Genomic DNA, 24,327 nt, shown 5'->3' on the forward strand with positions numbered 1-24,327 from the left:
AGCATATCCTTTAAATTGTGTACCCCAATAAAGCTAAAACTTCAACAGAACACAATATATACAATTGTAAACTGAAAAAAAGCAAACTTCTGAACCATTACAAGCCAGCACTGCAACAAGCTTCAAGGTTCTGCATTCATTGCTGCTTTTGGCTTTTCATTTTGGAGCAGATAAAGGGCCTGGTGCATACATCCAGCAGAGAAACTCTTATCAAGCAATAAAAGAAGCATTATTCTGTACCATTTTTTAGAAAATCTGATTTGAATTCCACCAAGCAGAGACTTGGACTCCTTTAATATTACTTTCACTGTACACAGTTGATAAGCATATTAAAATTATTTAAATGTTTGCAGGTGTACAACAGTTCCAAAACCACAAATTCATGAGTTTGCTTTGTATTCTAGATAAATATTTTAATGTATTATAGCAACACTAAATAGTCAAAATTAATATATTTTTTGGAATTATGTATCTAATTGATAGTGAAAAGGCAGACCCCTGTCATCAGTATGTCCTTCCGTCATTTTCCATATGCAAAACTACTACTAACTGCGTATGTCTCCATCATCTTCAAAGATCATTAATGAAATGAAAATGGCTACTTTAACTAAGTCTAGGTTTTAATGATGATTGTGAGGCAGATATATTTTCAGAAAGCAGCAAAGCATTTCAGTTACATATTCTACAAATCATCTGCCACCACTCCAGTGGCATCAGCACTGCCAGCACCTAACTCCACATGCTCTAGATAGGAATGGAAGAAATCTCTTCCCTGTGTTTGAAATCATTGTGAACATCTTCCATTTCTCCTTTCTCAGCAATCTGTGTAACCACAATCATCTATTATTACTGTGAACATGGAGGAAATGCAGTTGTTCCAGCTTATTTTTCCCCCGAAACTAAAGACACCGCACCTAAAAGGAGTTCCCATCACTTCTCTCGCTACCACAAAACCATGCTCTCCTCAGTCTCATCACTGGCCAAGTCACCACCGTTGCCACAATGTCTCACAAACAAACATGCTTACTTTAAGCAATGCAACTACAAAGCAGGATGAAGCACAGCAGAGAAAAAGTGCTTCTGCTGAACAAATTCAACCATGAAATGAGCTATTCTTGGAAATTGAGCAAGAATTTGTGCTGTATATAAACACTTCCACTACTTCCTCTCCTTAAATTTGAACTTAAAATTCCTGTGTGCCAGCTCCTTTAAAGAGATGGCTGACCCTTATCCAATCCCCCAAGAGGCACGACAGACATGCCACTATACTGTCATGCCCACATTTTCTGTCAAGCTTGAAAGCTTCAAAGCAACAATAAGTGACACAGAAAAAATACTTTTATTTTTACTGACTTTCTATACGGGGGTTAATTTTATCACTAATTTCAGCTAGAGATGTTTGGCTAAACAAAAACTTCATATAATTCCTTCTTAGGATTTTTTATATGTGATAAATTATTTGAAAAGTAGCTATATACTTTAAGAAGTTAGTTATTTTTTAAAATAAACTTTATTGAATGCTGGCTTTTGAATGGAAAGACTAGCATTTCTTACAGGTCTGTGACAAGGAAGGTCAAAAACACTGGAAGCTTGAAGTTCTAAAGAGATTAAAATAGCTTCTGTTCGCCTTGCTGCTTTTATTAACAATAAGCTGTATAAGGCATAAGAGGCTGTGCTATACAGCAATATACAGTGATACCATTTTTATTTTTATTTCCATCATTCTTTCACTCTGTAACAAATTTTATACCCTTATGATGTCCAGAGAAGACTACAATTGGAAATAACTAATTATAAATTATAAACAGAAATATTTCCAAACTGGTACTTGGTTCTACTATGAATTTAATGTGTTTTCTGTGATCTTGCAAATGTGGCTCAGGTCACCGATAAACAAGAAAATTCATCAAAGAAAGAGCTCAGTTTAGTGCTCTGACTGTGCCAAAAATTCTGTGCATACTTCTTATGATTACACTTTTAAAAATCAGTGTGGAAGAATGGGAAAATATTCAGCTAAAACCCATGTTAGAGTCATGTAAGTAACTTTCACCAGTAAAAGACTTTAGTAATCAAATTTCAATACTTGAAACAAGATTTAGAAGTAACCTGATAAATGTCAAAATACCACCTTATACCATTAAATCTGCCACACATATCACATCACAACTACCAAAATTGGATCACTAAGATACTTTTAAAAAGAAAATTTCCTCAAAAGCAAGCCAAACAAGCAAAAAAAGAAAATAAAGGCCAATAACACACACACACATACTAGAACTTAGGTTGATAATTTAATTGGAGAATGAGATTTCATAGCCATGTTATACAGAACTATGATGGTAATTGTTTAAATCTGAATTGAAATATTTATATGTAAAAAGGAAGTACACCAAACCTCTTAACCAACAGTAAAGAGGAACCGTTTTCTATTGCTAAATAAACCATTGCATTAAAGAATGACCAATTCCTCATTTCTGCTTCTTACTAGGCAGTGACTCTGCAAAGAAAAAATGGCTAACTTCCCTGTCAACTTCCAAATGAGCACTGAAAAAGTGGTACTAAGTAACTCTCAAATAGGAAAATATGAAGTTATAAATTTGAAAAAAACCCAGCATTTTCATAAAAATAACTGGGGAGAGGAGAGAGATATACAACTGTTGATTCCTGGAAGCATCAGTCTATATGGCATTCAGGGACTGCTGCAGATCTACTGACTGACCCAAGTAGACACATATCACATGGGTTGACAAACAGAGGAAATACTCCTGGAAGCCCATAACTCTTCTGAAATAACCTGCTAGGAACACTGATGCAAGCAAGAACTGGTTTTACTACATTACATCTCACTTGGCAATTCTTATTTTCCAAATCTGGCATATTGAGTGAATTAACACTAAAAAGTTACTGAAAAGTTTTGCAGACCTCCAGCAGCTTAATAAAGTAGCCGTTTAAAAAGTCTCTCATGCAACTCAGACCTGTCTGTGAAATGTTATCATGGCTACGGTTACTCGTCATCACCACCAAAACTCATCTGTTTCTCTTGCTCCTACAGATTTTCAAACACCTCTCCTGTATTCTTGGTGTCCAATCTCCTTTTCAACACACATTTTATTAATTGCAGGGTAGGGCACCTGTTCAAAAACCCACATCAAGAGCACAGTAGAAATGTCTTCAAGATTTCTTATGTAACTGTTCACTGAAGGGAAGAAGACCAAAAACCTGTAAGAAAAGCCTACATGCAGTGCTGGTTGCGAAGCAAAGGCAGTAACATTCAGAAAAATCATGGATTCCCATGAAAATGGCACCCTGCTGCTGGATCACATGCTTCAGTCACTCATGGCATGCTGCTGCCTGGGGAGTTATGCTGCTGCCAGGAAAATGACTTGCAAAGGGATGGAAAAAATGTAGAAGTTTTATTTTGAGTACACAAACAACTGACTTCTCAAGTATTTTGGCTTCCTTCTGATAAGGTTTCTGTTCGGCATGACAGAGATGAGCCAGCAGGCATAGATCATCTTTGCTGCAGAAGGGGAAACCCGTGGAGTTGCACTCAGAGGCAGCTCCGGGGGTGGTGCTGGCAAACACCCACTCCAACCAAATGGAAATGGGAATTCCTTTCCACCCCCCAGCACATGGGAAGAATCATATTACAGAAAATTACAGTTTAAAAGATGCATGCTGGAGGTCTCTTGCTTAGTAAGACTTATTCAAAATGTATGGAGAATACCCTCTCCACAAAAGAAATACTGTAAAAGGAAACTATTTTAAACTTCATTCTAATGAATGAAGATGAAATTTTAATCACAGGCATGGAAGCTGGCTTTTGCCTTAAAAATAGTAATAATTATCAGATTTCATTCAATATGAGCAAACAAAAGATAGCAATTTGGAAATGGCCAAATTACCATTAACTTTTTACCTGCAGTATCACTCAGTTAAGATAAAAAAAGGGAATGAGAAGATGAATCATATAAAATACTCAATAGGTGGCCTGTACACTATATTTCCATAATTAAAACTAGGCCATTGTAGCTGAGTATTCATTAGACTGCACTCAAGAAAGAGATTTAAGATACAAGTAGTATATATTAAACAGAAAAGTTACAAAACCAGACATCTTCCAATTGAAGAATTACGAGACTCAGAGTTTCTCCAAATAATTTAAGGAACACTAAAAGTTATGGAAAATTCCCTGATGTTAGGACTAAAAGAAGATACAGTAGGATAGAGCAAGCCCTTAAAAAGGCAAAGACAAAGTGAATGGTGTAGAAAAGGCTATTGTTTTGTAAAAAGACGTAGGATGATTCTAAAGTATCTCTTCAGAAATTATTGGGGGTCATTTGTGAGCTTTTTTTCAGTCTACAAGGAGCTGATTTAATGAACATATGCTAAACAAGTGTTAATCAGCATTTTAATAAGCACCCAACACATTTAGGGGAGCTGCCTCTGACCATACTTTATTTGATTTTTTTTTTCCAAAAAAATGCTGAAATAAAATGGAAATTCAAGAAGCCTTTAAGACATTGCTAAAAATGAGCTGATATTTTAACACATCAAGCTGCCTATTCTAGGTACCCATATGTCCATTAACCTTCTACCAACCCCAAGCAAAAAACAGTAAAGCTGACAGGACTCTATTAATAAAATATTCAAGGGTTGAGATATAATTAATGACAGTCAACAGTTCTGGGAAAATTAGTTTTTAGCATCAAACAGGCATGACTTAATTTTCTGATGAGATTATAAGTTTTCCTGATAAAAACCCACTTCCAAAAGATAGCAAACTTTCATGGTGTACTTTGGTTTTTGTGTACAAGACACCAACATAACTGGTGGCATAGTTTCATTAGAACACAGACTGCCAAAGATGAAAAACTATTAGTTGATGTACCTTCAACAGCAAATGAGGGGAACTATTAATTAAATAGTTATAGCTCCTATGGGGTCTGCCAAAATCTGAACTATGGCTGGCACTTTTCATCTTTATTGAATATAAAAATATAAATCCAGCACCGGTAATTACTGCCAATAAGCACAAAAGTGTCAGATAGCTACAGGTAATCACATAGACAAACCATGACATCATTTGCATGATAATAATTCTTTCAGATGAATTATTTTTTAACACAAGAAAATTCGATCTATTAAGAAAGAGGCAGGGAAAAGTGCATTTCCATGGGAACAACCATTTGCTTGAGCGACACAAGTATGAAAGGGGGGTGTGGGTACGTCACTGGAAACAGCTACGAGTCTGCTGTTTCCCTCCTGAGATTTCACAAGATTCATGATTTATTATTGACAGACTATTAAGTCACACTTTGTTGGGCTTTTTTTAAGTTCAGTACCTGATATTTTGGCAGTAGCTTCAAGATCAAAGCTGGAAACAGATTTGGTTTAAGGACTAAATACTCATGACCACCATTCCCAGCTGTGCTGGGTTAAGATGCATTTTAATGAGAATTTTCTTGTGATCCTTGGAGAGGGAGGCGTGATGATATATTAGACATATTTGTATAAAAAGAACTTAAGAACTTGCTTCACTGGTGAAGCAAAACTTTCAAAAGCTGTTTCACTAGATGAACCATCAGTCTTGCAATTTGCAAGCCTTTGTTTAAAAAGAAGGAGTGGATTTTTGATGGCCTCTCAAAACAATGGATCCTCTAAGGAAGGACACATGCTCTGCTTGCTCTGAATGGGAAATTACTGTACAGTAAGACAGGAAAGGCTTAAAGACTATAGTTCAGGACTCTGATTCAGGAAAGGTTAAAAAAAGTTGTATAGATACGTGGTGCACAGCACATACATGTTTCATAATGGTAAGGAGTTCACAGCAACTGAACTATTAAAAAAGAATACTCTTAAGCACTGGCTCTTTTGGGTGAATGTTAAGAATATTCTGAATCCATTTGTGAGGTAGGTATGCCTTAGGCTGCTTCTCACTGTCACAGGATGTATGAGCTTAGAAGAGCATGAGAGGTACTTTACACTCTGGATGCTCACCAGGTAAGTGTGGTCACAGCACGCAAAAAGCCAGACTCCATCATTAGGCACTATCTGCCTCAGCTGAACAAACACCCAGAGGAAACCATTAGAAATGGAACAGGGAATGAGTAACTTGTCATAACAGTGCTTCAGAACTTAGAAACCCATGCAGGTGTGAACAAAGGGCTGAGGCTTGGAAGATGTGACACCTAAGGATGGCTCAGCCATGAAACCACCAAGCTTTTTTCTCACGCCTTTTCATCATTCACCACCAGAGTGAAGGGAAGCACCCTGAACCATGCAGCTTTGTTAAGACAAAAAACCCCACAAAAACAAACAAACAAACAAACCACCACCAAAAACACAACATCCAAAAAAATAAACACACACACATAGACTAGGACACATTCCTTCACTTAAATAGATTTCAGCTGGACATAAATGAAAATGTGTTTACATCAAGCAAGTACTGCCCACATTTTACATGAACACTTGAAATATTATTATAAAAGGACTGCAATCCTTTCCTAAGGTAACTTTCAGTCAAAATACATACATTATATTTATGTTTTAAACAACATAAATCTATATAAAAGGAGCTTAATGGCACAACTGGGACCTTGATTTTAACCACACAAATATCTGAAAAGGCATAATCGCGTTTCCTGGCACTGTAATCAGTATATTCCAAGACTATCCGTAGAAAAGACTCAGGTACTAAGCATTACCATGTTAAATTTTATGATAACTTTGTTTGCCTGCCACCCATCCTCTAGTCCCCAATTTCCACATACTTTATGTCAGCTCAGCAGTGGAACACATGGTAATGAAGGAGTGACTAAGAAACAAACCTGCTAGAAACAACATTGGCCACTGGCACAGGCTAATTCCACATAAGATATAGCCATGTTATTTTTAAGTGAACCTTTTAACTTTCTAAAAAATCCAATCCTTAATCCTAATTTCTCTTTTGAAGAGTCATTTTGTACAGCAGTCTGCAACAGAACAAATTTTCTCTATGAAAGACTTCATAAAACAGGCAAAAAAACAAAACAGAAGCTAAAGAAAACCCCTCAAAACACTTTTAATGTGCCTGTTTCTGTTTTATTCATAACATCCTAAAATATCACTGGTAGGTTTTCCTGGCATAAAACAACAATTTATCACAATGTTTTAAGCTTTTCTAGCTGTATGCAAAGCCATTCTTAATCAGTCTTTAATAATCAAAGAGAAAAAAACCCCAACATTTCACTTGAATTTCAAATAACTTTAAAATACACAAAAAATTTTTCAAAGCTAGATTATTTTATATGTATGAGAGACTGTTGTGAAGACTTTATGTGCAAATATAAAATAGAATACATATTTAAGGACTTGAAAGTTGACAGAGTATCTCAGACCACAGAAACTTAACCCCTGGCTCTGTACATAGCCACAGTGTAAAATCCCATTCATGAAGTGATTTAGCTTTGGCTGTGATACCTATGCTGAATAATCCAGTTTACATCCTTCATCTTTAAAGTGAGAGGACTTGGCATGAAAGGAGAGGATTCAGCAGTTGATATGTGTATGAAATTCACAGCTCTTCAGCCACTGAAAATACACGACCTTTGACAAACTGGAACAAAAGTATCATCTTTTTCTTCTGGATGTGATGCAAGAAAACACATTACAGATTTTTACACATGATTCTCCACCCACACCCACTGTCTCTCCCTCCCTCAATCATCTATCCATCATGTCACCTCAAACTAAGCATAAAGACAATCCAAACACATTAAAAATCAAGAATGTTAAAGATATTTATATCCATATTACATTCCCAACTCATCAAGTCTACTAAATTTATTCCAAAATACAAAAGGACTTACCCAATGTGTCTTTTAGATTTTTAACCAGAGAACCTTTCTTCAAGCTGTTTTTTCGCTCCACATAATTTGATGGCACATATCCCGTTTTGTTGGCCGCGTTTCTTACCCTCCACCATGTTTTAGAATCATCTAATAGCCAAAGACGCTCATTTTTCTTGATGTCAAGTTCTTGGTCCTGCTGTGCAGTGTAATCCCACTTTGCAATAACAATAACTTCTTCTGTCATCTTTCATGGAGTCCTTCTGCAACAAAATATTAAAACATTATCCTCAGTAAATTATATAATTCTTATAATTCATAAAATTCTAACTCATTTTATCCTTTGAATTCTTCTAAAATAAGCAAGAAAAAGGTTAGGGCAAAATGAGGATGCCATATAGGGAAAGCCCTCTTTAAAAAATAAGGGAAGTCATAATGACTTTGCTTAGTTTTTCAGCCACAAAAATAAGGCAACATCTTGACAGTAAATTCTAGTCATAATGTGTTACATTCACTATCTCAGAATGTATATAAAATATTATATGGATATATATTAACAGAAGCTTATTTATAAAATCTGTTTAATTTTTGGATATAGCATTATAAAAGTATTCCACATGTGGCATTCCAAGTTCTGATCTGAGAAAAAATATAAAATAGCAGCATTATTGCAAATGTATCTTCCTTCTGCACTAGTTCTGTATCCTCATACTAATATCACATATGTAAGTTTTCTGCATTTAAACAAAGTTGTCCATCTTTATTTAGTAGAAAGTTAAGAAATAATTCAAGAAGTAATGCAACCCAGCAGGAAAATTTGCCATCAGTAAGAGGGTACTGTCTTTAGCAAGCCTTTGTTCACCGTTTTGTGCAGGCAGCACAAAACTGCCTTTAAGAGTTTTCACTCCCGCTTTGTTCCCAGGAAGATCCCAGCTCAGCACAGTCCTGCACCAGGCATTAGTCAGCAGGGTAGAAAAGAGCACCCACTGGATTTCATTTTTTCCCTACCTGAAATACATCCAGAGCTCCATTAAGACTGAATGAGATGTCTTTAGCTCACTTACGTGTAAGAACAATGATCTTTTTCAAAGCTATTTGTCAGCTGCACAAAGACAGCTGCATGCCTCCACGTTTTCCTACGCATCCCAGCAATTACCAGGAACAATGTGAGGCAGCACAATAGTGTGCAAGGAAAAGTCCAATGCTAGTACCAATGACATTCAAATATGTTATAACGCCAACTGAGACATGTTGATTTTACCTTCTAAATTCTGAGCAGTCACCTAAAATATTCTAGTTATTGCCATGGGGGTTGGGGGAGAGGGAAGTGGAGGAGGACAGAGGAGTAGGAGGTGAGAACATATTTGAAAATCAATGTAGCAGATTTTGGGTTTTTTTTATATAAAAGGTGTAGATTTCATTTAAACTACATATTAGTAGACAAAGTGTAAAAATACTTCAAACTATTAATGCCCAAAAAATTCTGTAATATTTGACTTTGTTGCCTAGGTCTTGGAAGTAGTCCACAACCCTATATTCTCCGACACCTAGTAGTTTATGTGACAGAAAGGTAATCAAAAACCAGACTTCATTCAGAAATTCTGTTCAGCATGTCAGTTTTATCACCTATATTCCAAAAGGGTTCCTTCTGCAGTCTGTAAATACACACAAAAACACAACACACTTCCCCCTTTAGCTACAGTACAAACTGTGAAAACTGCATGCCAGACAACTCAGCTTATCTATTCCAGGAAAAAGAAGTGCTTTCATTATTTAATCTATAATCATAAAACATAATAGTGGACCCTACTATAAATTAATAGTCTCCTCTTATAATGAATTTTATTTCTAGGAGAACATAATATAGGCCTGAGCTATGGTTGCTAAACTATTTGACAGCAAAGCTCTGGCAAGCACCAGCAAAATCACCCCTCATGGCCAAGGCAGGACATGATTTTTGAAAATCTGAAGCTGAGCTGAACAGGTTTAAGTTCTCATTTTCCAATCAAAAACCAGAAAGAACATAACAATTAAAACATTATTCAAATGTGCATTTGCATGGCTGAGGTCCCCAAGATGAATTTAAAAGGAGCTATGATGCTTCAAACAACTGAGAAGCACAGCTTTAACAGGCTGTGACTTATGCAGTGGAACTGACAGTTTTACAAGAAATAAATCAGTAACCATTCAACCATTTTTTCCCCCCTAAAATAATAATCCCATCTGACAATGACAGAGAAGAGTCTGAACTTTGGACCTCAGTCTCCAATAAACTGCCCTGCTTTCTGACCGACATAAAATGGACAGAGAGCCTACAGGTCGATAAACTGATGTAGCCACAGGGGACTACAATCAAACAAGTTCTGGAAGCTGGTGCTGTCAATATACTCTATCTCTCCAATTTAGGTTGGTTTATTTTATCTCAGCAATTGTAAAATGGTCAATTCTTACTATTCCTGGGGACATGGAGAATGTGAAGAAATAGGACATCATCAATGCAGCTGGTTGATTTTGCCACTACATAGGCTCCCCTTCTGAAAAAGGTTGTTTTCACAATAAAGGCAAGTTAAAATGACCAGTATTAAAGCATATTAATAATTTTAAAAAAACCCACATTAGTAATAGTATTTGAGTAATGACTGGTGGAAAACTATTAAACTTTTTCTATACCTCAGAAGAAAAAAAGGATTTGAACTGACCTCTATTGTAAGAGTAATCAAGTCTTTCCCCACAGTGTTGGGAAAGGACAGAAGCACAGGAAGAAACTATTTACCAGGGCTGACAACATCAGCTGTAGTCCTCTCAAACTCACCAGACCAGCGTGCTCAAACCTACTTGATTTCGTCAATTCCCATTAGTGCAGGCATGCAAAACTGTCACTATGCCTGAGAAATTATGTCATTTCATAAGCAGACCCCTTGCATGATGCAATTTTGGCAGAAATATTCAGATACAGAGAAGCCAAGCTTCCTGAGCACCATACTCACACATAACCCCTTTGAGTAAAGTAGTCCAGGTTTTACTAAATGTTTAGTGACACAAGCTTTCCTTCCCAAGTGGAGACAGGATTTAGAGTCAAAATGCATAATGTAATTGCAGCTAAACATTTGTCCATTTAAAGCTGTATACGTGTGTGTACAATTCAGTTGTGTTGGGATATTTTTTTCAGTTTTAGGTTTATTCTTTTGGGGGGAGCAAATTTTGTTTTGTGTTTTGGGGTTGTTTGACTGTTTTTTTTTAATGTGGGGAAACACATTGAAGTTCTTAAAATTATTTTCTTATGATTACATCATTAGACTATCTCCATCAAGGACAATATGGCTCTTCCTGTGGCTTCAGCAGAGTTAAGATTTCCTAGTATGTAAATAAAGACATTTGTTTCCCAGAAGGAGGGTTGTAGAAGTAATAGTTTTGAAATGCTTCTCCAACACAGCCATGTGTCAAATAAAAGATTATAAGCAGACAACATAACGAGATTTGGGGGAAAATGAAAAGAAAACACAATAACACAGCCTCCCAAAGCATCTGAGAGTACTTGAAAAACTTGACACGGACTGAAAGCATGGAATTTCTTTAGTATACTGTTTACATACCGCAAAATAAAAGATACCACAGTTCCTAAAGATTTCAATGGCAACGTAAGTTTCCTTCACATCAAGAAAATGAAAATCCATTACAACTAAAAGTGCACAACTTTCTGGAGAGTTCCTTCTCAAAAAGCTCAAAAAGTTCTAGCACTGAAATACTGAGTTGTCTTCTCCTACCTGACAGAATAACATTACACACATTAAAAAGCACCAGTGAAAAGCTTTGAAATACTTCTGCAAGGAGCTGTAACCATCTTTCCTCCACACAGTCCATTCAATGAAACAGTCTATCCTCCACACAATATTATTTCACATGACCCTGGCTTTCACCTAACCATATCAAGTTGTCATTTGTTTTGCTTCCATGGCAATCCAACCCCCAAACTTAAAAACCAAAAACAACCAGAAATGAAGACACCACATTAAATGAGAGTAAATCGAACTCCACAACGCAGACCTTCAAACGGTAATTCTTATAATACCAATACACAACTCCTTTTAATCCAGCAATTCCTTCACTGCTATCAGTCTTAAAAAAACTAATTTATTTTATCAACATTGTATTTTTGCTGAAATGTTAAAACTAATATAGTTTAGACTGAGCTCATGTATTTTCAACTGGTTTATTACTTCCCTTCAGCTTAGGTTCTGTTAGGAAAGGAAATCCTATCTTCAGTGGAAGCTGCCCTACTGCAGAAGCACATATGAAAATTTTTCCACACAAAATCCATGAAAGAGAGGGCAAAAACTGAAAAATTGCCCAGCCAAGAAGGCAATGAACAAAAACTCAGCCAAAGTCAAGACAGTTACAGCTATACTGAAAGTCTGCTCAGACAAGTGAGGAACATTAACTAACCATATGGCAGAAAAAATGTAGACATTGGTGGAATATCTAGTACTGTAGCTTCTGTATGACTTTATGAGATCAAAGTCCAGAAAGAGAAAGGTTATGTTCAAAACTATCAACAATCCAACAACTTCGCAATGACAGGAAAAAACACTAAACAAAGAAACACTTATTCCATTTTTAAGACATGCTTAAAACTAAACTATGCAAGTAATAGTTGAGATGATAGAAACTTAAACGTAGAGAAACTTCAGAGAATTTGCTCCAACAAGCTTGTAAATCTACTACTGATTCTCCATGTGAAAGATTTATTCAGCTGGTGTCATTTTAAATAGCCAAGTACAAAGAATTGTTACGCAGATCCCATTCTCTTTTTATCAGGCTGGGATTTCAATCCTCACCCTCTCTCCCTCCCCATACAGGACTAATATATTTCTCCCACAATGACAAATAGGAAAGGACTCTTATCAGCATGCCACCTGAACTGGAATCTTCTCCTATAGACCGACACAAGTTAAGACTATGACTAGTTTAATGCCCTGGTCCAGTGGGTAGAAAAGCAGCATCTTTTCTTGCCCTCAAGAGGAAGGCTCACAGTTATGTCAGGGTTAGTTAGGACAGTGCAAAGATACAGTGAGAAAGGAAGCAGTTGCTTTCCTTGTTCACAATTTGTTTTGCAAAAATGAACATGACTGAAAAATGACTGACAGTAAAGCTTGGAATTTAATCCCTCACCAAGGGAACAAGCAAAAATTCTAATAATAGGCAGTGCCAATTGATATAATAGGCTGTTCTGGAATTGGATGTCTTCCTAAGATACACTGAAAGAAAGGGACAGAATTGATACAGAGGCTTTTACATGACACTGATGTACATAAAACACCTAATTGCTATACAATATTAAGTAAAATATAATTACTATATGATATTTAGTTAATTACATGGGAAGAACAGAAAACTAACTAATGATGTATCATGGTTTTCTCTAAGATTTGAAGGTTGAATAACCTCTCCTCCTGTCCCTAAACTCTGAAAAATCAAAATGTGTTTTGAACCATGCAGCATTTGTTGCTAACAGGCTGGCTATCTGGTGCCCACCCAGTTAATCTTTCATAAACTATAGGAAATAGGTAATATTTGGTCCTCTACGGTAACATAGTTGCAGAAAATAAATTTTAAAAAAAATCTGTGTTCATACAGACTTGTTTCATAATACCTGGATGTGCTTACTGTATTCTGCAATTAATAACTTCTATTAGATCACTTCATCTGAAGTACATTCTAAATCTGAAGCTTTCTTGTTTATGATGATGCAATCTCTGGTTAGCCTGCCTACAGTTTCAGGAAATTTGAAGTTTTGTTTTTACCTACAGTTTTTTCCTTTATCACATGTGTGGGTGTGTGGTTAGTTTTCTTACACCAGCCTAGATGAATAGTTTTGACATATAGAAAGATTTCAAAAAAACACATCTTTACATTTGAAATTGTTTCATTCAGTTCTTGAGGACAAGTAAAACACTAACACAAACACAGAACTCAGAAGGCATTAAAAAGAACCAGTAATGTGAATTCAAATAAACATCTGTGAAAAAAGAATACATCTTTTGGATATACTTTCAGCTATTTCCAGTGGAACATGTTTGAAGAAACAGGAAAATGTCCTTCATTCAAAGGCCAAAGTTAACCCAAACCAAGGAAGACATATTTCTAATGACTGTGACAAGGAAATCTCAAAATGCAGAGGTTTAAAAAGAGTAAAGAAACTGACCCAAATTATAACCAGTTGTTTTAATTACAATCTTTGTTATAACCAGTAAAATCCTTTCCATGCTTTGTTACTTGGCTATTTGCTGGTGCTTGGACAAATAGAGATGGATCACATAAACGCCACTTTGTCTTACTGCTTCTGCAGTTTAACACTTCCATACTTCATATAATGTGTGTCAATCCACCCCAAGAGACACATTTTATCAGAAAAAGGCCACTGCATCAAAAATTACTGTAAGACTACTCTCTCTCTCTTTTTTAAAGCAAGTTAACTAAATAGCCGTAGTGAACAAGGATTCATCACCCATCTACGTGGTTCTAGGGTGTCAAACTGATATCTGAGCAAAAAAGACCCCCACACCCAGGCAACCTAAAATAACTGACTATTTTAGCACAACCTTGACAATTAATTTGGGGTATTTCACTATTAGGTCTCATTAGGATGCATTGATTGCAGAACTAAAAGTGATAGCTAAGTAAGTGCAAGTCATTATTATCTAATTTACTTTGATGTGCAAACTGAAGGCACAGTCACAATCAATAGATGCTGCTGTCTATATTTTAGGGGGTTGGTTTTCCAAAGCTGAAAGCAAAGATGAGCGGAAGGCTGTAAAAAATAAATGTGAACAAGATGTAAATAAATGAATTCACTGTAAAGGATGAATGTTTTATTACAATCTGCAACCTACTCTCAAAATTCAGCATTTACAAAAGCAGAACTGATTAAAACAATGACCTGTTAAAAAAGTGAGGTAAAAAGCTCTAGGGGTTTTCTCTGTCCCCTCTCTCTGGTCCTTTTAATGGAAAGGGAAACTGGTAGCAATAAGCTCAAGTCCAGAAATGCAAACTGAAAGTACTGAAAGAAGTAAATTTCAGCTCATCAAGAACAAAGAAAAGGTACTAAAACTGCATTGGAATAATTTAATTATTAGCAAAAGAATAAGTACAGAATTAGACAGAATATTAAGTTGATTGCACACGATGCAGGAAAAAAGTTTAGTAAGTATTTCTACATATGGGACTATTTTACAGAGGCAACCATTTTCTTCTTTGTCATTAACTAGCATACAAAAGTAATTAGAAAAATTGAAATACTTTTAATGCTCAAATGCATCTTAAGATATCACAAATATCCACAAAGCTATTACAGTTTTAGCTATTCACTCTTTTTTTTCCCCCCACTTCTTTTCAGAGCCTGGTTTAGATCTACCCATCTGCTCAAGCTGGACAGATTTAACCATCAGCTGAGGGACAGCCCCAGCCACAATGTAGCAATGACTCAATGGCAGGCTCAGTAGGTGCTGTGAGCTTTCCTGGCAGCACCAGGACATGTGCTCTGAAGTGCAAGAAGTGCTTGGTTTCCTTTCAAGTCAGGGGGAAAAGAATTTAAAAAAAAAAAAACAACAACCAGCCAACCAGAAGGGCATAATTGTAGATGAAAGGGTGAGGGCGATCCAGGACAGTGCAACACTTCATGGCACCAGAGGTGCTACAGCCCGTACACCCAGGCAGGACAGCCCTGACACAGTCCCCTTCTACAGGATGAGGTTTTTAGATGATACTTCTCGTTAACATAACCAGGTGGTATATCTCCAAAAAAAGTGAAGGATCATTCATAATTAACCAGTAATTTAGAGGTGTACTAACTAACTTGACCTCGCTACCTAGACACCTCAGACCCTGTCCCCTTGGTGAGGCCTGACACCACTTACGGGCACAGTGGCGTGAGGGCTGGGGTTTGCTGCTGCAGACAAATGCCTTTGACAGCTGCTAGGCAAGGATGGCCTCTCCCAGACCCACAACATATCTGATATCCCAATCTCTAATACAGCTGCAGCTATGTGCTAGCGCCTTGTATCTCACATTGCAGAACAACTGCAAACAGGAAACCTCAAGACTAGTTTAGTGGTAACGAATTTCTGTATAGCTCCAATATTGCACAGAGCTTAAGCCTGTTTTTTTGTCTTGTAAGTGGCTTAGAAGTCTTTTAAAAAGGCAGACAAAAAAATAGGAAAATATATGTCAGAAACACCCAGAAAGACATCCTTCCTGCTAAGGAGTCAGTACAACATTTTACCATTCAACAAAAACAAAATCTTTGTGTGTTTACCTAAGAATGTCAAAAAGTATGTTTGTAAAAAAATTTCTCATCCAAAGTTTTCATTATGTCTATCACATTAATGAGCCTGCTCAGGTGAAATCAGCAAGCAGGGACTGCTTCAAATGACCTCTTAAAATGCAAACTCAACATTTAAGGAAAAGGAATAGTTTTAAACAAAAAGGCTGTATCTCCTCAGCAAGACCCATTTATGTTTTGCTTGCACTCCAGGTTCTTAGTGATGTCAGTATCTGATGTCTGTAGGTTTTTCCAGCTCTCCAAGTTCCACTCCAGCAGGAAGGTGTAGCACAAGTGTCTGTAGTACAAGACTGACAGGGACGTCCTCAAAAGAAGAGGCTGCCAAGCACAATGAATGCAGTGAGGGCAATTTTCCACCTCACTTTTTTTTTCCCCTTTCTTGAAAGCCAAAGTCACCTCACACTCACAACTGCCCATTATTCAGACTAATACAGCTTCATAATTTGAGGCATACAATGTCAAAACTTGCAAGAAGAAACACAACAAAAGACTTTGGAAAATATCAGATAGGAATAAAATTGCTAATGGTTAATGAAAAAGTGGCTTCATCAAATGTGATCCCTACCTGAACAACTGAGTGGCCTACTCTGATGGAGTGATTACAACTGTGGATAAGGGAAAGGCTACAGATGTCATCTGTCTGGACTTCAGTAAGGCCTTTGACACAGTTCCCCACAACATCCTTCTCTCTACATTGGAGAGATATGGATTTGATGTATAGATTACTCAGTGGATGATGAACTGGCTGGATGGTCACATCCAGAGGGTATTTGGACATTGATCAATGGCTCAGTGTCTGAATGGAGATCAGTGGCAAGTGGAGTCCATACCGGCACCAGCACTGTTCAGTGTCTTCATCAGTGACACAGATGGGAGAATTGAGCCCATTCTTAGCAAGTCTATGTATACACCAATACACTACATACACCAAACTATGGTTGACAAAACTGAAGGATAGAATGCCATCCAGAGGGACATGGACAAGCTCAAGAACTGGGCTGATGGGCACTGGAGGAGGTTCAAAAGGTGCAAGTACAAGGTGATCTGCCTGGATCAGGGCAACTCCGTATCAGTACAGGCTGGGGGACGTAGGGATTGAGAGCAAATCTATAGAGAAGGACTGAGGAGCACTGGTAGATGAAAGCCTAGACATAGCCCAGCAATGTCCAATTGCAGCCCAGAAAGCAAACTGCATCTTGGGATGCATTAAAAGCAGCATGGCCAGCAGGTCAAAGGTGATTCTGCCCCTTTGCTCTGGTGAGTGCACACCCAGAGTGTTGCATCTAGATCTGGGATCCTCAGCAAAGAAAGACATGTTGGAGCAGGTCCAAAGGAGGGCCACCAAGATGATCAGTGGGCTGGAACACCTCTTCTATGAAGACAGGCTCAGAGAGGTGGGGTTGTTCAGCCTGGAGAAGAGACGACCTTATAGAATCTTCCAGTACATAAAGGGGGTCTATAAGAAAGATGGAGACAGACTTTGTAGCAGGGCCTGTTGGGATAGGACAAGGGATAATGGTTTTAAGCTAAAAGACTGTAGATTTAAACTAGATATAAGGAAGAAATATTTTTTAAAAATGAGAGTGGTAGAACATGTTGCCCAGAGATGTGGAAGATGCTCCATCCCTGGAAATATTCAAGGTCAGATTAGATAGGAAACTGAGCAACCTGATCTACTTGACGATGTCCTTCCCCCCTACAGAAGGGGTTGAACTAGATGATCCTTTACAAGTCCCTTCCAACCCAAAATACTCTATGATCCTACAGAAAGCAGTGGATATGTAAGTCTGCTAACTCTCTGGTGGTACAAAGAGAAAGCCATCCAGGCTGTTATAAGGCAGGCTGCTGCAACATCACAAGAACACAAATCTGAGTTCTGGCCTATTAATCATGCAATACCACTCTAACTTTACGTGCTATTCACTCTTGTTTCATGTTGTGACTTTCACACAAGCTAATCCTTCCAATTCAATATTTTTTAAGATTTTCATTAGTAATACTGCTATACCACAAAATTTCCTCATCTGGTGCAGTTCAAGATACAAATGCTTAATCAATGTGGCAGACTTTAAAACACATAATATAAGTACGATCTTTTCTATTTACGTGATAAGCACTCTGCTGCTTCAGGAAGCTGAGCTTTTTAAAATTCTTTTGATATTTTACTTGAAAAGGATATTTCTATAGCCTTTTGTGGAACAGTATCCCCGTTATAAAGTAGGCAGTGTTCATTTTCAGCTTCTGACAGATGACTTACATTTAAAGTTCTATTTCAAAGGACAAAAAGCTGGTATTCTACAGGAACAAGCTGGTATTATAGCAGCTCATGTTACAGTTACACAGTACTAGCTACAAGCCTTACAACTTACCTATGCTTAGAAGATAGATAGCGATAGTAACAGAAATTACAGAGAAAACACTTCGTCACATCTTTAACTAAGCTTAGTATAGTCACCAACAGACAAGGTGAAGGGCTTGTAAGAAAAACCTAGCTCAAATCTTTCCATAAATATGGGATGACAATCTTAAGGGATTAAGAAAACCAAACAAATATGTTCCAGTTTGTTTGGGGTGTGTGTCATTTTTAATAAATGTGTATCTGTATGTCATTCAGAAAACAGGACAAAGATTAATAGACAATACTGGCATCCTTCTAGGGACCAAGCAGAAAAAACCAAAAAACAACACTGAGAGGATTTTTGTAAAGAGATGATTTTTACTGTTTCATCTCAGAGAGTACATTTGGAAGAAGGTGTTTCCCCATATCTTGAAGACTATGTATCTTTTCATGCCCTTTTATCATATACTTACCAGAAAACACAAGGAATGTGAATTGTCATCTCTGCTGATTTTTATTTGTTGAAAGATGAGAAAAAAAAATAATAATGCCTGAGTATAAAGCAACTCCAACAACAGACAGTTGGTTAATATCCCTCTTCCTAGCAAGCCCTTCCTCCAGATTTTACCCTCACTGTGCCTGTGCCATCTGCCCTCAACCTCTCTTTCCTGCACCTGCTGTGAAATCCCCAGCAGCAGGCAGGGCTCAGGCAAGCACAGGCAGCAGCTGCAAGTTTTTTTTCAGCCTCCATCAGCAACCTAATGCAGATGCAGCAACCGGGAATGACCCAACCTGTGGTGACTTTTTCCACTATTAGTGCAAAAAGTCTTGATTTATTCTGAAGACAATCAAGAGCAATGGTACATTGTAGACAGCAGTGAGAAAACCCAGACTGTGCAGAGAGTACATATTCGGACATTTTGACTGCAAACAACACGAGACAAACAGGAAGGTGGCAGCTTTTTTGGCCCTTTTTTTCTTGGCTGCAGAGCAAACACATCAGAATCTCAAACTGCCTCACACTTAAGATACAGCAAGAGGAACAGAAAAGAGCATTGACTTACCTTTTCCTCAATTCTTTTAAAAGCAGTGCCAGAAAAATGATGCAGCTAATAAACTCTGCAGCCCTAAAGAAAACTTTTGGAAAACAGACCTCATCTCACCTCTAAAACAGCAGCAATGATTAATGACCACATCTCTGCATTGGTTTATGGGTGTTTCGGTGTTTCTACAAAGTCAGAAACACAGATATGCTTAATGTTTGTTGCTGTTGCTCTGGATGGCTCTCTCCACTCCTCCCAGCAGACAGCATTTAAGTTTACCTCACCATTCAGAAACATATGAAACCAAAAACAAACAAGATAAAAGAGAAGGGAAAGCCCAGGAAGAATAAAGCATACTTTAGGTGTCTACATTAAGACAAAATTACAAATCATTCCACACCTTACAACCTCTCCATAGTTCTTTACAAATCAGAGTAGGAGGGAGCCAAGCACACAAGGTCAGAAAAAAAAACAAGACGCTCTCCTGAGAGGACATTTAGGTAAACTTAGCTGTATGACAAACTGGTGATATTGGTGACAGACTCTGTGAAAGAACAAATTAAGTGTACCCCTGTCCATGGACTTTCATCCTCACTATCAATAAGCCTTCCTTCTCAAAATGAAACCAGCCAGCCACTCAGGACATGGTGAACACCATGAGATTTTATAAATGAGACATCCTTGAATTTCTTTCAAGATTCCAAATAATAAAGCATTTGAAAGATTTGCTTCCACTGCTGTTTCTTTTCCCATAGCTCAAACGTTCAATGGTCTACAGGAGTTATACTTCACTAGAAGTATTAGTACATTTATGTATTGTATAAACAAAGAACAGTCCACAGACATAAGAAGTTTAACCTTGATCTCACACAGAAGGACAAAGCTCAGAATCACTGTGGATTGCTATGTTTTACTGCTAATCCCTTGAAACAGCGCTACCTACTTTTCAAGGGATTTCACTTTAAACTGTCTATAAAATGCTGAAAATAAAACTGAACCGCTGACCTTCTGTTCCCCAATGGAAAAATCATATATTCACTTTTTAACTAGAAAGAGGAAGAGATGTTTGTTCTGTTCAAAAACCCATTTATTGCCAAAGTTTTTAAGGGGAAAAAAAAATCCCAAGAATATATTGTCCATTCCTAGACAACATTCACTCTATAGTCTCAAACAATTTATCATCTGCTTTTCCAAAAATCCCCAACAGTCTACCTCATAATGCTAGGGAAATGAGAAAAAAAATTTTATTATAATAATTTTAAACTTTCTAGTTCACAGAGTACTTAGTAATTTAAAGGTCAGTAATTTAAAGGTCCTGTTCAGACTCTGCTCCCATAAACTTTGCAGTTTACTGTCAATTTGAATGCTGAATAAATTCTTAAATTTCTAGATTTTCTTATAACGTCACCTGGACCAAAATTTTTATCTAATATGAAAGGGTGCATGTAGCAGTGGGGGGGGGAGGGCCAGGGACGATACTTCTCAATTTAAATCTCAAGGCAAAGTTCCAAAGCTGAAATGGGGTTAATGAACACCTATTTCTCATATCTAGGAGAGTTTCTCAGGCCAAAAGTTACTTTCTAGAAGCAGGGTCTTTGAATAGTACAGGTAAAAATAATCACTGGACATAAGATACCATTCTTGATTCTGCACTTAAGCATGTAACCAAAGTGGTAGCCTGAAAGATGCAGTGTTAGATTTCATTAAGAGACAGCTAACAGTATTAAATTTATATTCCTGTATAAATCTGTACATCTTCCTGAAAAAGACTGGAACATGAGATAGTTACTCAGAAAGCTATGCTTTTAATTTCCTGATAGGATACGTACCCAGTGAAAGCACAATTTAAATAAAGAAACAGTCTTGGATCTTTTATGAGATGTGAGTAAATGCTGCAGCTTCACAAGTCTCTTGTCAGTCACACTGACTGCTGTGCTAACCAACAAAGTATAAGCCTGGGCAAGAAATGGCAATCCCAGCCTCCCCTTAAAATCATTTATTCTTCCATCTAACAGCACTTCAGAGTCAATATCGGAATCCTCTCTTACTGCTCCCAAAACACAAATGCAGAGGAAACTCTATCCCTCAAACTTTCCCAAACAAAACAAGTTTAAAAATTACAAGTTAAATAGACAAGTAAAGAATGCTTTAAATTTAAAACCAAAACCACATTTTTGATCTGGATTGTTGGTAGTGTTCATTTATTTCAATCAAATTATTTCTTACATATCTTCATCCAGTTTAAATGAGGACCTCTTCCAAAAAATTGCACTTGTAAGTGCTCTGCTACACAATTACAGCAGCCAGCTATTGCTAATTCCTCAGTTGATGGAAAGGGACACAAAGCCAAGAGAGAAACACCTTTCACAGAAGAGGGAAGAGGATGAAAGAGGATTTTCTAAAACCCTTCTTCTAAAATCCCAGGACTGCTCCAGAGAACACATGCTTCTGTAAGTACGTTAGGAAGATGCTCCTTATTCTGAGCTCTTATGTTGCAGTTCAGGTGCCAGCTGCTCTAAGACAGCTTACACAGACAATCTCAAAAGTTGTTCCACTGCTATTATCCCAACACAATTTTCCACTGCACCAGATCTGCTGCTCAAAAAGATAAGCTTCTCAAAGTAAATTTTCACTGTAGGAATATCTGACTTTTTCCATAGAAACAGTTACCCAAAACCAAAAAATAAGCCATTAAAAAAGTCTACATTTCCAAGAGCAAAACATACATTCAAAAGAGACCAGCATTGCCTCATGATGCCGGTTTCTCATCCTCCTTTATCCCTACTCTTACCTTCAGTGCTTGAACAAACTGGAGTACTTCCAAACAACTTTAACTCTCCTATTATTTTTATCTTCTGTCAAATTTCTTCAAAGCTTGCTTTTCCTGAATAAAACCTCCCTACAATAATTTGGTTCAAAATTAAACATTTGGTTTTGGCTGCTACATCACATTCCCTTTCATCCAGAAATGTTATATACTCTTGCACTGATGAGACATTCTACCCTCACATTCAGACACATTTTCTTCCTTATTCCTGCCAGATAACAATAAAATGCATCAATAAAAATGAAAGGGAAATAATGGCAGTCAAATAATTTCCAAACATGGAGAGAGATTGTGAAGATTAACATCTGTACAAGAACAAAGATTAAATAAAGGAAAGAACAGGTTCAAAACCACAGGTCTGAAATGTGGAACTTTAACCACAGAGTTCTTGTTCCTTCTAGATTAATATGAATTTAAAAAATTATACTGCTACTGATTTGCAATAAAAATGACTGTGCCATTGCTGTCACACACCAGTTCAACTGGAAGCCATACAAAATACTAAGATACTACAAGACGCTGTAAAGTACTAAACATTACTTGTAGTCAATATCCAAGAGCAACGCACCACAACCCTGTTAAAAGTAATATTACAACAGAAGTAGACAATTTCTTCATGATCTAACTCAGACCTTAGCCAAACAAGACAACAGTGTTACCAAATCTGGACCAAGCCTCAATGAAAGGCTTTCTGAAGAAAACTGATACACAAATACTGGGAGCTGTAGAGCAGTGTATTAAAGGAGCAGCAAGTTACAAACCCATGACTAAACAGAAATAAGAGCCAGTACGTAAAAATTAACAAAGCACCTCAAGGTAACAGAGAATAAAATAGACAATAGGGACAAGAAGGAAGATACATTCATCCCCTCCTTTCCCTGGACCCCAAACAGAACTCATTGAGAGACATCCCTTTTCCTTTCCTCTACCACAGAATCCCTGTTTCAAGTGACTAATACCAAGCATTTTTATTTTATTTATTCTTCATCATCTTGCAAATTAAATTCTGAGGAAGAGGTCTCAATTGTTATTTGATGCCTTGCTCCTGCTCCTCTGGTGTGTAATAAATACATTTAGGTTCAAAAAACTCCACCCTGAAACCAAGCTATAGTTTGTAAAGCTATGTAGCACTGTGTCATTTCATCAAACTGCCCTCAGTTTTGTTTCCCTTATTTTCAAGAATTTTGCAGGATTAGTTAGGGTACTGACTCAGGATGTGTAAATGCCAGAATACCCAGCTACCACCTACAGGCCAGAATCTTTAGGTGACCAGTGACCTACTTTGTGCTGTCATTTTTCTCCCCTTCTCCTAACCCACAGGCAGGAAGCAGGTCACAACAATCAGCAGGCTTCTGATCTCTCTGCCACCACTTTTTTTTTTCCTGAAGATTACAAAGCAGCAGCTGCTCTTTACACAATGGACATAAACCCAGTGCAGAAATGGGACACCCCAATGTCGGCCACATAACAATGTGTGAGCAGTCACGTGGAAGAAGACTTACAGCTCAAGACCTCCTAAAGTTTCAGTAATTTACAGCAGTCAGAAAGTATGTTACAGCAACCATGCATCTAAAGAGTGCCTGAAGTGCAAGTCAGCAACTGAGAATGCTAACTTCCGTCATCCCTTTGACAATAAATTCAAATTCTACAGAGCACAATTGTCAAAGCCTTGCTTATGAGCTAGTTTCAAAATCAATTTTATAAATATACATACACACACAAGTTTTGTAGTTCTAGTCCAAGCATTCAAGTGAACTCAGGGATGTCAACACCATTTCATTTCAAGATAAATGTTTCACATTACCATGTATCCAGATCTTTACCATCATAAATCAACCCTCTCTCCAGCAATAAAGGAACAGACCTTCCCAGATCCCATGCAAATCCAGGGCTGGCAGAAAATACCATTCAGTAATCTTGCGGGAGAACTAAGCAAGGAAAACTAATAC

The 24,327-nt window shown here is 37.3% G+C and overlaps 1 protein-coding gene across 1 annotated transcript in view; it reads right to left on the reverse strand.

The window, feature by feature from the left end:
* Window positions 1-24,327, reverse strand: part of NCK2 (NCK adaptor protein 2) — an 85,494-nt gene that overhangs the window by 24,401 nt on the left and 36,766 nt on the right. Inside the window, exon 3 of the mRNA XM_058858741.1 lies at window positions 7,854-8,095. Within this exon, the coding sequence (XP_058714724.1) occupies window positions 7,854-8,079 (226 nt within the window). The 5' untranslated portion in view covers window positions 8,080-8,095. The remainder of the gene's footprint in view (window positions 1-7,853; window positions 8,096-24,327) is intronic.

Source organism: Poecile atricapillus, chromosome 1 (genome assembly GCF_030490865.1).
Source record: "Poecile atricapillus isolate bPoeAtr1 chromosome 1, bPoeAtr1.hap1, whole genome shotgun sequence".
Taxonomy (NCBI): domain Eukaryota; kingdom Metazoa; phylum Chordata; class Aves; order Passeriformes; family Paridae; genus Poecile; species Poecile atricapillus.